Here is a 15,751-nt window from a genome sequence, read left to right as displayed (position 1 = left end):
TGGTCACCGCCTTCCCCAGGCGTAAAACCCGACGTAGAACCCGAATCAAAATGACTGGGGTTAGTCTTTGTCAACCTATCAATCAAAGACTGGTTATTCCCAAACTGGAATAAGGTTAGCAGAATTACCTCAGAGATCTCTCCCCGCTCCTCGTCCTCTTCCACGATTAGTCCCAGCACGTCCCCCCCCCCCGGCCTCTTGTCAAAGCAGTTGATTGATGGTTCACGGGCTGGGCATTGTTAGGTGTCGACTGTGGCGGCCTAACCGGAGTCTGAGGGGTGGGGGAAGCCATCGGAGACTTACCTTTGGACCCTGATATTGGACCCGACTTGGAGTTGTCAATGATTGCGTTGTTTCTTCTCGCAGACGGTGCAACAGATTCGTGGAGATCAGACAGGATACCAAACTGGTTATTATGGTTTACGGAGACATTATTCTCTTTTCTGGCGTGTCGAAAATTATTTCCCTATTTCTTTGCGACATTGTGATCCTTCCTAGCCTGGCGAATGTTCGCTGCATGAGTTTTATTCACGTTATTATCTTTTCTAGTGTGGCGATATTTTGCGACACCATCCGGCGGATTATTTTTCCTCGTGACCAAAATCCACGCTCCATAGCGTATTTTGATCTGTGCAGGAGGGGTGTGAGTTGACGGCATCGTTTGATCGGAGTTTCCATCTCCGACGTCCTTCGCACCGTTGATGTCCCGGTCTTCCGTTGGACTGTGCAGGGGTTGATCGTTGTTCTGAGCCTTATTTAGAACTTCCGTTTCTGACTGCCTGAGCTCCGGGCAGGACTGCTCACGGTGACCAAGCACACCACACTTGAAACAAACAACGTGTAACCCTTCATACTCGACAACTTGGACGTCATTATCAACCCACACTTCGGATACCAGGGGTTTGTTCATGTCGATTTCAACTGCTGCTCTAGCGAATCGCCCTTTCGCTGCCACTGTCGTTGTTCTGTCCAGCTTAAGGGGTTTTCCAACGTTCTCTAGGATAGCTCGGATGGTGTCATCACGAAAATACTCCATGGGTAACTCAGGGAGTCTGACCCAAACCGCCATCTTTGAGAATCTGGTTGTTCGAGGTCTGAAAGCAGGTTCCCAACGTTGAGCAACAATATAATTGTCAAATATCTTCCACGGACCATCATGGAGGGCGTGGAGATAATCCAGTTTGTTGTCAAACCGAGCAACAAAACAGCCATACCCAATATCAATCAACGTCATTTTTCCTTGAAGATTCCAAATGGTTGGCAGACGTTGATTTAACACGTTGAAGTGTATATTTTTTCCCATGTACTTGATGATTAAAGCCATCTTCCACGCACTACACAATTCTTTACGTAAAGTTTAGAGAACGTAACTCTCGAACGACCATCCGCCAAGTCCATCGCATCTGGTTCTATATCTGACTCAACATCGATATCCTCGAAGGCCCATTCATTGGCCTCTACTCTCGACGAGTCTTCAGGAATCGGGGGATTGATGTCAGCTACTGCATCTGCAAAGGACCTCTTAGTCGGACGTTGCTTCTTCGCAGATCGGGGCTGTGCTTCTTCCTCGCCCATGAGGGTGTCCGAAGGATCACCACCAGGATCAGCCTGCGGTTGCATCATCGGAGATGCCTCTCGCCGCCGCAACGGCTAGGGCAGCACCGGTAACTTACCAAAGATAACCAAAAACGCACAAGGAAACAGAGAGATCCTAGAGAGCGTTTTTCATAGGACAACTTTTGTCTATGGTCTGATATTGTTCTTTCATCCCCATAGTATCCTCCTTGATCCATCATGGAAATCCCTTTCAATCAAATCAAAAGATATAGGCCCCGTTTGGTAAATAATCAGCCTATCAGCCAATTTTGGCTTATTTGATCACTACTAGTTGTTTGGTTAATAAGCTTTTTGTAACTTTAAAATACTAAAATTCAATAGGCTACTCAAAGTAGCATTTTCAATTAGCTTTTTGAGAAAAAAAATTATACCAAACAGCTATCAGCTAACAGCCAACCCAATCAGCCAACTTTTTACAATCAGCTAATGTTATTAACAAATCATACCTTCTAACCCAAACAACCAACCCAATCAGCCAACAGCCATTTACCAAACAGGACCATAGACTTGCAGGCACATTAGCAATTTTTTTTTTTGTGTTTTTTTTTTTGTTTTTTTTTCTTGTGTTTTTTTTTTTGATAAAAACCTGATATCCTAAGAATTCACTAACTTTAATGCTAGAAATAAAACAATCACACAATACAACCAAATAAACCAATCCCCGGCAACGACGCCAAAATGCGATGAGTATAATTGTGAGTGTAAAAAGAAGGTGTAAATGTCGTTCCGCTGAGGATTGGGACTATGGCACGTATTGTGTGAATTATTAAATTCTAGTCACTAAAGTGTTGGAATTCACTAGAATCCAAGCAAACTAAGAGTAAAGAATGGAAATAAAATAATGCAAAATAAATAAGGGATAAACTATATGATAAAAGAGTGGGGTCAGATTAGGGGTATTGCAATCTTGATGCTCTAAGAATCTCAAAATTAGGGAAAAACAATTAACCAAGGGATTTATTGGCAATGCACTCAAGAATTCAAGTTAGCTACTTTCGTAATCAATAACAAGAATTAGGCTAAGATTGCCCCACTTTCGTGATGCATCAATCTTAACCTTAAAACACAAAAGCATTATAAGCCCCCAAATTACCCATATTCTCATAGTAGGAAAAATTGGGTTGAAATTGGTTAGGCTGAGTCTTTCACCCAACTTTCGTTGTGATGAAATCCTCTCCAAAACAAATCAATAAAAGCTGTGCATCAATTATCAATAAGAGGAAAATATAATCCAACTCAAATATAAACCCTAGGTAAACAATTATTTCCCTTTATGCAATAATTATAAACCTAGCATAAGAATAGCAATAGAACCCTAATCCAAACCCAAAAGCTAACTACTCATGCATCATAAAAGTAAACAAAGCAGAACTATAATAAATCATCATAAATATTGCAAGGAATATAAAGGGAAGAGAAAACTTTACTGATAATGAATAACAATTCCAACTTCAATCTGTGATTCCAAGCTTGAAATTAAATAATCTAATATAAAACTAATCTAAACTATGCTAGGGAAATATAAAGAGAAGGGAAAAATAAACTAAAACTAACTAGGGTTGGGAACTCTGTAAGGGAACCCTTAAATTGTAGAGAATATGTAGAATATATAGGAGATAGATGGGCCTTAGGCCCATGAGACAACTTCCAATTATTTTCCAATTCTTATTCTTGTTTCCTATTCTTTCTTGGTAATTTCCTTTTCTTCCAGAACTTGTCCAAACTGCTCCAAAATTCTTCCTTTGTTGCTCCTTGTGGATAATTCAACTCTTGGTATAATATAACACACAAACAATTCTCAATTTCACTAGGATAAAGAAAATAAGCATAAAAACAACTCAAATAAGGGGTGAATTATTGTACAAAACAGTAGATATCACGTCCAGATGCGCACCGCTTATTCAGCGGGCACCATCTGGATGAGTGGCTGTTGTGCGGTGATAAGACTCCGAGATACCCTTATTTCAGGCACATTTTAGGGTGTTTTATCGCGTTTATAGCGTCCTTACTTGGTAAATTATGTTCGTAAATGCTTGTAAATCACTAACTGATGCGCAGAAGCTACTTTTAGCTTAAAAGAAGTAAAACAGGAGCCCCGGGAGCAAATATGACCTAAAGTTAAGCTTAAAGAGCAAACCAGGCAAGAGCGGAGCCTCGGAGGACCAAACTGGATGGCCACACGCGTGTGAGCATGCGTGAACACTTTCCAGTAGCTTCCCACGCACGCTCACACGCATGTGAGAGGCGTGGAGACGGTGATGCGCGAATTTCAGCTAGGGTTGTCATTTCGGAGACTATTTAAACCCCTTTGATGAATTTTCAGAGGAGGTTCCCAGAAAATTAGTTTTCCTTTTCTTAGTTTTTCCTTTGGAGAACTTTCTCCATTTTTTCTTAGTTTTTTAGATTAGATCAATCTCCATTGTAGCAAGACAACAAGCTTGGATTGAAGACATTCTTCTCTCTAGGTGATCTCTATTTCATTTCTATAATTTTAGCTATCTTGTTCTTGGATTAAATTAGCTTTTGCTTGAATTTCATATTATGAGTAGCTAGTTTAGTCTAGGGATTTGGATTGTGTGATTGAATATTGCTAGTGTGATGATCTTATCTCTATATCTTGGATCTATGAGTTTGTGTTGATGGATTATTTATTCTTGTCTATTGATTGTTGTTTTGATGAGATCTTGTTTGGATTTGGCTAATCTAGATGAGAGATTGAGCTCTTGACTCTTTCATGTCTTTGATTAGAGTTAGGATTTGAAGCTTGACACAATCATAGTTCCTATGGACTTCTTAAGAATAGTAGGATAGTGTGTAGCTTAAGTGTTTGATAAAATTCCTCTTAGAACTTTGGATGCTTGAAGGCACTCCTAAGTCAAAGAAGCCTTAGTACACAAAGGTGGAAAATGACTAAGACAACACACTCTTGAATAAACAATATCCTAGCAATCCTAATCCATAACCTTAGACACTCCACTATGCAATATCCATGAACTCTATCCAATCCCTACCCCTTTTACATATTCACAAAATCACTTTTACTTTACTACTCTCTTGCACTCAAACCAATCAAATGAACTCCTCTCACTCACAAATCCACCCTTCACCACACTCGAATCCTATGCATGATCCAATCAAGTAAACTTCCGAACGCTTGACACACCTCCACGTCCCTCCTTCGAGACCGACACTCGGGGAGTCACAGACTTTCCGTTTTATCATACAAATATCTTTTGACAAATCAACCACCACCCAAGACTACAATCCTTTGTCATGCGGCTAACTCCTGCCTTTCGCGTTCATACATGTCCAAAATGTAAGTCATAACTTCGGCCATAGTTGGCATAGCTGGTCCGACGGGTGGTTGAGGCGATAGTCTCGGCGAGGGCGGGTTTCCGTTAGTCAGCCAGGTAGAGTGCTACGAGGACCCCGCCGACCGCTCAAGCGAACGCCTGTTAGCACTAGGCTGACTCAAATCTCGACTAGCTTCGCTGGTGGCGCTGCTACGAACATCAGAAGTATCGCGATTTTGACGGGTGCGAACCATTGCTGCGAACAACTCAAATAGGTAGAGAAACACAACTCTTCATATTGATCCCCACAAACGGCGCCAATGTTTATTTTCCAGCTATATGGTAGTTGGTCGGCGGGCCAACACAACTATAAAAGAATAAAAAAGGTGTTAGCACGGTGAAAAGAGACAATAACGAACAAGAAACAATATTATTGTTGTGAGAATTGAGAGTTTGATCCCCTAGGAAGGTATATAACTATTTATACATGCTCAAGTTGTAGAGAAAAGGAAATGAGAAATTTAACAAATTTGAATATAAGAAACCACCTAAACTATTTTGGGCCTTGTTTCCTAAGTTGTGATCCCTTTCCTAATGTAAAAAAGAAAAATCTCGCCCTAATCCCTAGAAAGATTAAGAAATCTTCGCACCCGCCTCACCTGGGTCACACAATTCTTTCGCATTCTCGACTACCGACTACCCGTTGTCCCGGGCCCCTGACCAGTGGTCTCGACTGGCGCAAATTATATGGTGGACGATGGTCATGGCTGATACTGCAGTTGTGTTGAACTGATATTGCAGTTGTATTGAACTGATACTGTAGTTGTGTGGAAAGGAACTGCAATTGCGCGGACAGAGGTCGCTTCATCCGTTCAACACACTGCAGTATCAGTTCAACACAACTGCAATATCCGTTCAACACAACTGCAGTAACAATTCAACACAACTGCAATTACAGACGGATGAAACGGCCTCTGTTCCGCGCAACTACAATTTTCTTTCAATACAACTGCAGTATCAATTCAACACAACTACAGTATCAGTTCAACAAAACTGCAATATCAGTCATTATGCATGGTCCACGATATAAGGACTGCTCGACTGGGCAGCCTACTCGGCCTGTCCTACTGGATACCCTATGCAACAGAACTAAAATTACTAACTAAAAACATTCACCTTTTGATAAGATTAAATATCTAACTAAGCCTTGAGCTAGTTCAAGTGATTAGATTAATTAACTTTAGTCTTGTGATTTATCTCCTCTAATAGTTTTATACACGAAATCTTGAGAGTTCATATTTAATTCAGTGATACTGAAAATCTTATCTTAATTAATTTTATTTTTTTTAAGAAAAGAAGAAAAGTATCTACCACGCCCAAAAGGCCGTAGATCTTTAGCAGCTTTTCCTTTAACTAAAATGAAAAATGTGAATAAAGCAAAAGGTGCGACGTGTACATTGTTGTACTGCTCCATGGATAATCGCGGACTCGTGTCACTCTAGTCTACTCACTCCCCACTATGTTCTTGTTCCTTGTCTGCATTCAAGTCAATCGCCCCTCATCTTCACATTTCCATAGACGAACACTCTCCCTCTTAAGTAAAGCTATAAAATAATCAATCCAATTATCATTTCCACAATCATTTGCGATCTTATCAACAATCCGGTAAAACCCACACATCAAGAAAGCGACCCGTTGTTTGTTGAGACCTCTTTTGGAAGTGAAGGAAGAGTGGAATTTGTATGTGACATCAACGCCTGCAATGATTCTTGATTTTGTTCTTTAGTGTTTAGTGTCTCTCTATATATTCTGGGTGTTTGATCGGTTGTCAAGGTTGGGTGTCATCTGCGAGAAAAAAAAAAAAAAAACCCATGGCGAAGGTTGAATTTTGGTTGTTGTCGTTGATTCTTGCGGTGGGTGTGTTGTGTGCGGAGTCGAAGTACGTAGTGTACAATACTTCGGCCGCCATTGTTCCCGGGAAGCTCAATGTTCATTTGGTTCCTCACACTCACGATGATGTTGGTTGGTTGAAGACTGTTGACCAGTACTATGTTGGCTCCAATAATTCAATCCAGGTGCTCAGCTTAAAACTTTGTATACCCTTTATTATTGACTAATTTACCTTAGCTTGTGAATTTTATTTATTTTTTTTTTTTTTTGGGGGACTTGTGATAAATGAAAATGTAATTTATGTAGGGAGCTTGCGTGCAAAATGTATTGGATTCCTTGATTCCGGCATTGTTGGCTGATAAAAACCGGAAATTTATTTATGTTGAACAGGCAAGTACATTTTTTCTATTAGTACTGGTTTTGTTATATATATATATATGGTGTGTATGTACATTTTGTGGTTATAGAAAACTGATGTAATCTAGCTCTTTGTGCTTTATATTATTATTATTATTGTGCAGGCATTTTTCCAGAGGTGGTGGAGGAACCAAAGTCCGGCAATGCAGAGTACAGTCCGGGAGCTAGTCAATTCGGGTCAACTTGAGTTCATGTATCTGTTATTCTGATCATATTACTTCTTAACCGAATTGTTTGCTGCCTTTTTGGACACAATTTTGTATTATAATTTGAAGCAATAACTTGGGTTGGGGGTTTCATGTGTAAGGAGGAAATGAGCTGGAACATATAGAATAATCATTAGTTTTGTTTTGGTTAACTAAAGAATAGTAAATTGTAATGCGGGGTCTTTTCCTGCAGAAATGGGGGTTGGTGCATGCATGATGAAGCTGCTACACATTATATTGATATGATAGATCAGACAACCTTAGGACACCAGTATATCAAACAGCAGTTCAATGTTACCCCACGAATTGGCTGGCAAATTGATCCATTTGGCCACTCTGCAGTTCAGGCATATCTTTTGGGTGCTGAGGTGTCATTACTCTCATTCTATATTTGAATTACAACACTTGTCTACTAATCTAACTCACACTTGCACTCTATTCGAATTTCGAAACCCATAAATGAATGAGTTTCTTGAATGCTGTTTGGTTGAAAGAAGATAAAACCTCAAGTTTATTAATTGATTAGTATTGGAACCTTTCCTCACATGAACCACAGCAACCAATCAAACTCACTTTTTGGCCTGTTAGGTTGGATTTGACTCTCTTTATTTTGGGAGAATTGACTACCAAGACAGAGCAAAGCGGAAAGGTGAGAAGAGTCTTGAGGTTGTCTGGAGGGCTTCTAAAAGTTTGGGCACATCCTCACAGGTATAGTTTTTTTGTTGTGAATTTGTAATTGATATTACATTAGACTAGGTAGTAATTTCTACTCTACTATTAAAGTTTTTTGTTTGTTACTGACAAATTGTGTCTCACCCTTTTCCTCTTTTGTGCTTCTCATTCTTCAGATTTTTGCTGGTGCATTTCCTGAGAATTATGAGCCTCCAAGTGGTTTCTATTTTGAAGTCAACGATGACTCTCCTGTTGTTCAGGTAAATGATTAAAAGAATTGTACACTAGGCTCTTGATCTTTTGATTGCTTTAGATAATGATGGTATCTTTCTTTTGCCAACTGAAGGACGATACCAATCTGTTTGATTACAATGTCCCAGAGCGTGTCAATGACTTTGTAGCTGCTGCATTGTCACAGGTGAGATGGGATTTTTCATCTTATACTAATACTATCCACTGCGAATTCATAAATTGTTTTGACTTATAAATTGCTCACATTTTCTTAGGGATTAGATCTGCTTCTTGATATAGTATTTGTATTTGCAGACATGCATCTAAGGATATTTGCTGATCTTAATTTATCTTCTATTTACAATAACAATGAACTAACTTGGGTAAGGTGATGAACAATGGCGTATATAAAAAACTAAAAAAGGATGATTTAGATGGAATTGCAGATAGGAATATGCAGACTTTTGTATCAAATCATGTTACTCAAGGGCTATCCCTAAATCTGAGTGTTTTCATGTGGTTTATGTGGTAATTTTACTTGCAGGCTAATATTACCCGCACGAATCATGTAATGTGGACCATGGGAACGGATTTCAAGTACCAGTATTCACACAGTTGGTTTCGGAACCTGGACAAACTCATTCATTATGTCAATCAAGTTGGTGCTCCCCATTATGTTAATCCTATTTTTGATTGTTGCCTAGCTATATACATTATTTTGCTCATAATCATTCATTTCTGCCATTTGACTGAACATATTGTAATTCCAGTAGTTTTAGATGAATTTACAGTTCTAGAAATTCTATTTGACAAAGGGCGGTATGTATGTTTGTAGGATGGCCGTGTGAATGCTTTGTACTCAACTCCATCAATCTACACTGATGCAAAATATGCTTCCGATCAGTCTTGGCCTCTTAAGACTGAGGACTATTTCCCGTGAGTTTGAAAGTTTTAAGATGTTGTAATGCAGACAGACTATTTAATATTTATAGGCACTTTGGTATTTGGCAGATTTCACAAAAATTCAAAGATTGATGAATAAATGTCTCTGTTAATCAGATATGCAGACCGTGAAAATGCTTACTGGACAGGATATTTCACAAGTAGGCCAGCCATCAAAGGCTATGTCAGATTGATGAGTGCCTACTATTTGGTATGTCTTGCAACTCTTCATGTTTATTTGATAAGTAAGCTGCTGAATTCTCATTGAGTCTCTCTTTATATATATATATATATATATATATATATTGATTATATGGCCCCCGGGGCATAGCTTAGTGGTGAAAGCCTGAGTGTGGCTGTGGTGGCCAGCAAATGCCCTGGTTCAAACCCTGCAAGGGGTAAGATCCTAGGAAATAAGCAAGCACTCAGATCACTGCACCACTGAGGCACATCCTCTTACAAGCTCCCCAGGCAGGGTGACGTGAGGGGCCCTTATGTTTGGGGTTCAAACTTATATATATTGATTATATGCACTATAGGCGGCAAGGCAATTGGAATATTTTAAAGGGAGAAATAAGGTCGGGCCAACTACTGACTCACTTGCTGATGCTATGGGAATTGCTCAACATCATGATGCTGTTAGTGGTACAGAAAAACAACATGTAGCTAATGATTATGCAAAAAGGTTGTCCATAGGTTACACAGAGGTAAGATTCACTCTAATGTCTAAATACAACTTGTGGCTTGTGATTGACACCTTCCACTTGCCAACAAGATGATGTATTTTATTATTTTAAGATAAGACTTCTTGCAGGCTGAAGATGTTGTTGCAAGTTCATTGGCTTGTGTGGTTGAAGCAAAATTGAAATCTGGATGCAAGAATCTGGAAACAAAGTTCAATCAGGCAAACCATCAGGAGCCTTTGTGTTTTAATATAGGGCTTATTTTCTCCAAATATCTAAGAGAGTATCATTGGCAATGCTTTTTATTTTTAGTTATATGCTGCATTTTATTTTGTTCATTTCCATAATATTGAGTCTGTCCACTCCAGCTTGAGTTTTCTTTTTGTACACTGTCCTTAAACATTTAATGAACACGTAGTTTTTGTGGTACTTGTGTTCCCTCTAGCCGCTTCTTTCTACAAAAACCAAGGTTGCAGAAGGCGCTAGGCGTTAGTCGGGTGGCCGGGGGCGCCTAGAGCTTAGGTCTCTGCCTAGGCGGCTGAGTAAAAGAATAATAATGATAAGGTGTAGCTGCCCTAAACCGTAAAAAAAAATAAAAAATAAAAAGTAAAAAACACTTGGCCGAGTTAGGCCCCAACTCGATTGAGTTGGGCACCGAGTTGAGCGCCGACTCGGCTGGCCGACTAAAAGGTGCCTAGGGGTGAAATTCCCTCAGCCTAGGGGCGCCTAGCGCCTAGTCAGCACCTAGGCGGCCGCCTAGGACGATTTTTACAACACTGGCAAAAACATCCCTATATTGTGATGATCTGGAGGTTCATGCATATAAGCTGAAATACATTTTTCAATACTGTCTTCTCTATTCTTGTTTCCGACTGTAGGGAGAGATATCTTACTTTTGAAGTTAATATGTGTTGTGGCTTTTGTTTGTTTCATTTTTTTTATTTTTATTTTTCTTTTGAATACTTGTCTTCCTGTATATAGAGCTAGATTGATTAAAATTTGTAATTTTCATTTTTTTTTCCTTCTATTTTTTTGGTTTCTATTAGTAGTGACCGTTTCTCTGTTTTCATTTCAGTGCCCCCTTCTGAATATAAGTTATTGCCCTCCGACAGAAATTGATTTGTCTATTGGGAAAGAACTAGTAAGTAGTATGTACTGTTGGAACAGCTTTCAAGATTCATTACATTTTATCTGCTGGAATAATGAGAAGATTGCTGAAACCTATCTGTTACAACAATTTTGCTTTCTCTAGGTGATTGTTGTCTATAATCCTCTAGGATGGAAGAGAACAGATGTTGTGAGAATCCCGGTAAGTGTACCTTATGGATTCTCTGATATACATTTAATAAATTTTATATTTTTCAAATTATTTTACTATATACAGAGTTGCCTTTGATGCCTCGCACCAATTTCCTGTTAGTTGCTAGCAGAAAATCAAAATCCTCTTGATGCGTACATTTCCTCGATTATCACCTTCAGTCCGTTATGGATTCCTCGTATGACAAACTGGAATATATGATGCAGGTGACCAGTGAAAATGTTAATGTTTGGGATTCCACTGGAAAAGAAGTTGAGTCACAGGTTTTTCCAGTAGTAGATGCCTCAATATCCATGAGGAAATACTATGCTAAAGCCTATGTCGGCAAATCTCCAAATACAGGCCCCTTATACTGGCTTGCATTTACCGCAACTCCTCCTCCTCTAGGTTTTACCACATATACAATCACCAGTGGTGGACAGAAAGGTTAGCTGCTAAACTGCATATCTACTCTTTTATATATCAACCGTAGACATGGTTCACTAATGTTTACCGATGGATCACAAACTGTATTTTTTTAGTGGCTGCTACAGTGAAGCAGACAGTACTTGGGTCCAGGACGAGTCAAAATGATGATATAGTAGCAGGGCCTGGCAACTTGAAACTTCTATTTTCTGGAAATGACGGAAGACTTGCTAAATTTGTTAATAGCCAAAGCAAGGTATATAGTTAATTCAATAATTCGTCAGATTTAGTTAGAGGGACTAAAATGTAATTTCTCCTTAATTTTTATACTAAAAAATTCTTAAGCTGACGCTCCTTGCATTTCTGATCCCCTTCCAATTCACCTGCACTCACTTTCTTTCGTGACATCATTCCGTCCTCATTATCTTTCCATTATATCCAAAACTTAATCATGTCCACATTATGTTCATTAAACGTCTCTTTATTCTCATTGAAGATTAGTGCTGCTGTAGAACAATCCTACATTTATTATTCTGCTGATGATGGGAGTAAGGATAAGGATAGAGATCACTATCAGGTGATACTCTCTTGAAATGTTCGTTATTGATATTTTATGTAGTTTCTTTAATTCAATTGTTTCCAGTTTACTATATATGTTACTGAAGAATTATTTACTTCTGAAGGCTGCTGGAGCATATATATTTCGTCCAAATGGCTCGTTTGCCATCAACTCTGAAGGAAAGGTAAGAGAGACATTTTGAAGGTACGGGCGTCTTCCCTATGCTCTTGTAATAAGCTTATCAACTAAGATGCTGTGTATTCACATATTAGGTCCCCCTTAAAGTTTTGCGTGGGCCCCTTTATGATGAAGTTCACCAGACAATAAGTTCATGGATATACCAGGTAAATATATCATTCCATAGTAATTGCAACTTTTAACTCCTCTTCAAGATTTGTCTTTCTAGTGTTCTTGTGCTATAAAATTATTTAAATGAAAAAACAAAGATAAGATACACAAAATTTTATTGATGTGAATTTCCAAGTGATTTTGCAACTAAAGTTGATGGGGTATCTGGTTGAAAACACCATCTCCCTCCCCAGACCCATAAAACGGGCGGGCATGTGACTTTGTGTAAACGTATAATTACCCAGAAAACTCCAGTAGGAATATTTTCTCGTTCTGGTATTTCATATTTTCCAATGCCATCACTCACATGCTTCATCAAAAATATTTGTTTCCTTTTTAAAATGTTTTGCTAAGCAGTTGTGGCTAAAATACGTGGGCAGGTTACTAGAGTTTACAAGGAAAGAGAGCATGCTGAAGTTGAGTTTACTGTAAGTGAATTTAATTTAGTTTTAGCCATGTTATCTGCAAACGTATCAAGCGGTGATTACGAGGGATGGAGAAAATGCTGAAATTTCAAGTAATACTTACATAAAAAATTCTGGATTTCAGATTGGCCCAATACCTATTGATGATGGAATAGGGAAAGAGGTTGTGACTCAGATTACAACTGAAATAAAAAGTAACAAGACATTTTACACCGATTCTAATGGGCGTGACTTCCTTGAAAGGGTACGTCACGTGGTCACATCTCTCTTGCTCACATATACGGATACTGCCATACTTTATTATTATTATTATTATTATTTTCTTATTGTTCACATGAGAGTATGATAACCTATGTAATGTTGCAGATTCGGAATTACAGAACTGATTGGGACCTTCAAGTGAATCAACCAGTTGCGGGAAATTATTATCCTGTATGTTTTTAGGGATGTAACATCTTCTTTACGTGCATATTTTAGTATTTAGACAATCTGAGTAGCTTAGCCATTATACTTCACTCTAATGTCATTTTGTTCGCAGCTTATGGCATAAAGTTAGAGGCGGCTTCTCTAATTCAAAATCCAGAATGTGTTATTTTCCTGTCAACTCTATCAGCACCACCCTATATAATTGCATTATTTCATTCTCCTTTCAGATTAATCTCGGGACATACATAAAAGATAGCAACACAGAGCTCTCAATCTTAGTTGATAGGTCTGTGGGAGGATCGAGCCTTGTTGATGGGCAATTGGAGCTGATGCTTCACAGGTAGATTCGCCATGTCCCTTTCTAGCTAATCGCATTTTTTCCCTCCCCGACTTTTCTTTCAATTTCTCACTTTACACTATGAAACCATTTCTATTATATGTACCATTTCACAAGTTCGATTTATAATCTTTATTTTGGTTTCTCTAGGAGATTGCTTCATGATGATGGTCGAGGGGTTGGTGAAGCACTAAATGAAACAGTATGCGTTACAGACAAATGTGCAGGGTTAACTGTAAGCGACTTTGCAGCTCTCGTTTTGATATTAATTTTGAACTTTAACTATGTATTTTAATCGCCATTAAAAGCCGTAAATACAGTTAATATGCTCAAATTTGCTAACTGGACTGGATTCAAGCCCTATATTGCAGCATCTACCTCTGTTTGCTTACATAATGGTTCTTTCAGGTACAAGGAAAGTACTATGTAAGAATTGATCCACTCAGAGAGGGAGCTAAGTGGCGCCGATCTTTTGGACAGGAGATATATTCCCCATTTCTTTTAGCCTTTGCCGAGCAGGTTGTGGAAAGGCCTCAATGATATTTTCCCTTAACATGAGATATCTTACAAAGGTTTTGTTCTCACGATATTTCCCTTGAAACGAGGCTTTGCAGGATATAAATGAAGGGATGAAGTTTCAAATTCCTACATTTACAGGGATAGACCCTTCCTACAGTCTTCCCGATAATGTTGCAATTATCACACTACAGGTACCCCTTAATCTCCCTGCAAATGATATAAATATGCTTCAAATACGAAGTAGAAATTCAAAATAAACAATTCCTTCCCCTCATTGCCCTCTACACCTTGAAAATTGCAGGAGCTTGAAGACAAGAGCGTGCTCGTTCGGTTGGCACATTTATACGAGGTTTTTCCCATTCCCAATATATTCATGCACTTTTACCCCCAATCGTTGCGTTATGGTGCCGTTAGATCTTCGATTTCCTTAGCTAGCTAGAGCCTAGAGCAATTATTCTCTCCAAACATGAATGTTATTCTCCTGAAATTGGCCATCGTAATTTCAAGAATAGAATAAGATCTGGCCATGATGGCCACAACTCACAAATTAAAGCTTTAGATTTCTTTCACCAATTGCCCTAAAAGAACAATTGTTTGTGCACTTCTATAACTTCGGTTTTGTTGGTTTGATTATAGGTTGACGAGGACAAAGATCTATCAACTGTAACTAATGTAGAATTAAAGAAGCTGTTCCCAGGAAGGAAGGTGAGACAACAAATTAAATGACCCAACATATATATCACTGACTCTCATTAGCATTTTGCATAAGATCACAACTAAACATCATATCCTTCTTCAAAATGTCCGTTTCCAGATTAAGAAAGTTAATGAAATGAGTATAAGCGCTAACCAAGAACGAGAAGAAATGGAAAAGAAAAGGCTAGTATGGAAAGCGGCAGGTTCTTCCAATGGACAAAAGGCATCAAGAGGTGGCCCCATAGATCCTGTTAAACTCATTGTGGAACTTGCCCCGATGGAAATTCGCACTTTTGTTATCCGATTTAGCTCCGAATTATCCATGAAAGTGTAAGACATCTTGCTACCACTTCCGTTTGTTATTGCAAGAACATATATCCGTCAATCTTGATATTGGACTGTTCTAATTTCAGCGCCTCTCGTTTATACAGGTTGAATTCACATTTCTTTCTGAAATAATTGCCTCCCGAGATGAGGGCACTGGACAACTTGAAGGCTAACCTGTTTGGTGTGATGAGTGTTTTCCACTTGTTTGAACAATGTTTTCAGATCTCTTCCTCATCTTAAATAAGAAAGCCTTTGATTTTCTATGATGATAGTTTTTATCTTGTCATTTTTCCTGTGAAACTCAAACACTCATAAATATCAAACAGCAAAAAACAAATCTATAGGGTATGGGATGAGATGAGTAGACCACAGCTCTTTTAGCTTCATAAGAGATTTCGAGTTTGAACCAACTTAATATGAGATTTCAAGTTCAAGCTCTA

At 38.7% G+C, this 15,751-nt stretch overlaps 2 protein-coding genes across 3 annotated transcripts; one reads left to right on the top strand and one right to left on the bottom strand.

The window, feature by feature from the left end:
• Positions 1-466: 466 nt before the first annotated feature.
• LOC116010904 lies at positions 467-1,234 on the bottom strand. The gene has a single exon (XM_031250398.1). It carries the CDS (start codon positions 1,232-1,234, stop codon positions 467-469), a length of 768 nt encoding a protein of 255 aa, XP_031106258.1.
• Positions 1,235-6,402: 5,168 nt separating this feature from the next.
• On the top strand, positions 6,403-15,648 carry LOC116010167 (probable alpha-mannosidase At5g13980). Of its 2 annotated transcripts, none has more exons than XM_031249444.1 (30): positions 6,403-6,985; positions 7,107-7,190; positions 7,322-7,410; positions 7,617-7,791; positions 8,012-8,131; positions 8,272-8,355; positions 8,442-8,513; positions 8,871-8,984; positions 9,162-9,262; positions 9,386-9,479; positions 9,808-9,975; positions 10,083-10,172; positions 11,027-11,092; positions 11,204-11,260; positions 11,476-11,695; positions 11,803-11,930; positions 12,171-12,251; positions 12,358-12,417; positions 12,506-12,577; positions 12,962-13,009; positions 13,131-13,250; positions 13,373-13,438; positions 13,660-13,772; positions 13,920-14,004; positions 14,178-14,288; positions 14,384-14,479; positions 14,590-14,637; positions 14,925-14,993; positions 15,103-15,314; positions 15,416-15,648. In XM_031249444.1, exons 1-30 carry the CDS (start codon positions 6,782-6,784, stop codon positions 15,441-15,443), a joined length of 3,075 nt encoding a protein of 1,024 aa, XP_031105304.1. In that variant the 5' UTR covers positions 6,403-6,781; the 3' UTR covers positions 15,444-15,648. The 2 variants fall into 2 exon arrangements, with proteins under 2 accessions (XP_031105304.1, XP_031105302.1); XM_031249442.1 differs by having other exon boundaries at positions 6,404-6,985; positions 11,791-11,930.
• Positions 15,649-15,751: the final 103 nt, after the last annotated feature.

The sequence above is a fragment of the Ipomoea triloba genome, chromosome 2 (genome assembly GCF_003576645.1).
Source record: "Ipomoea triloba cultivar NCNSP0323 chromosome 2, ASM357664v1".
Taxonomy (NCBI): domain Eukaryota; kingdom Viridiplantae; phylum Streptophyta; class Magnoliopsida; order Solanales; family Convolvulaceae; genus Ipomoea; species Ipomoea triloba.
The sequence above is the reverse complement of the archived record's forward strand: the minus strand, read 5'-3'. Positions and strand labels throughout refer to the sequence as shown.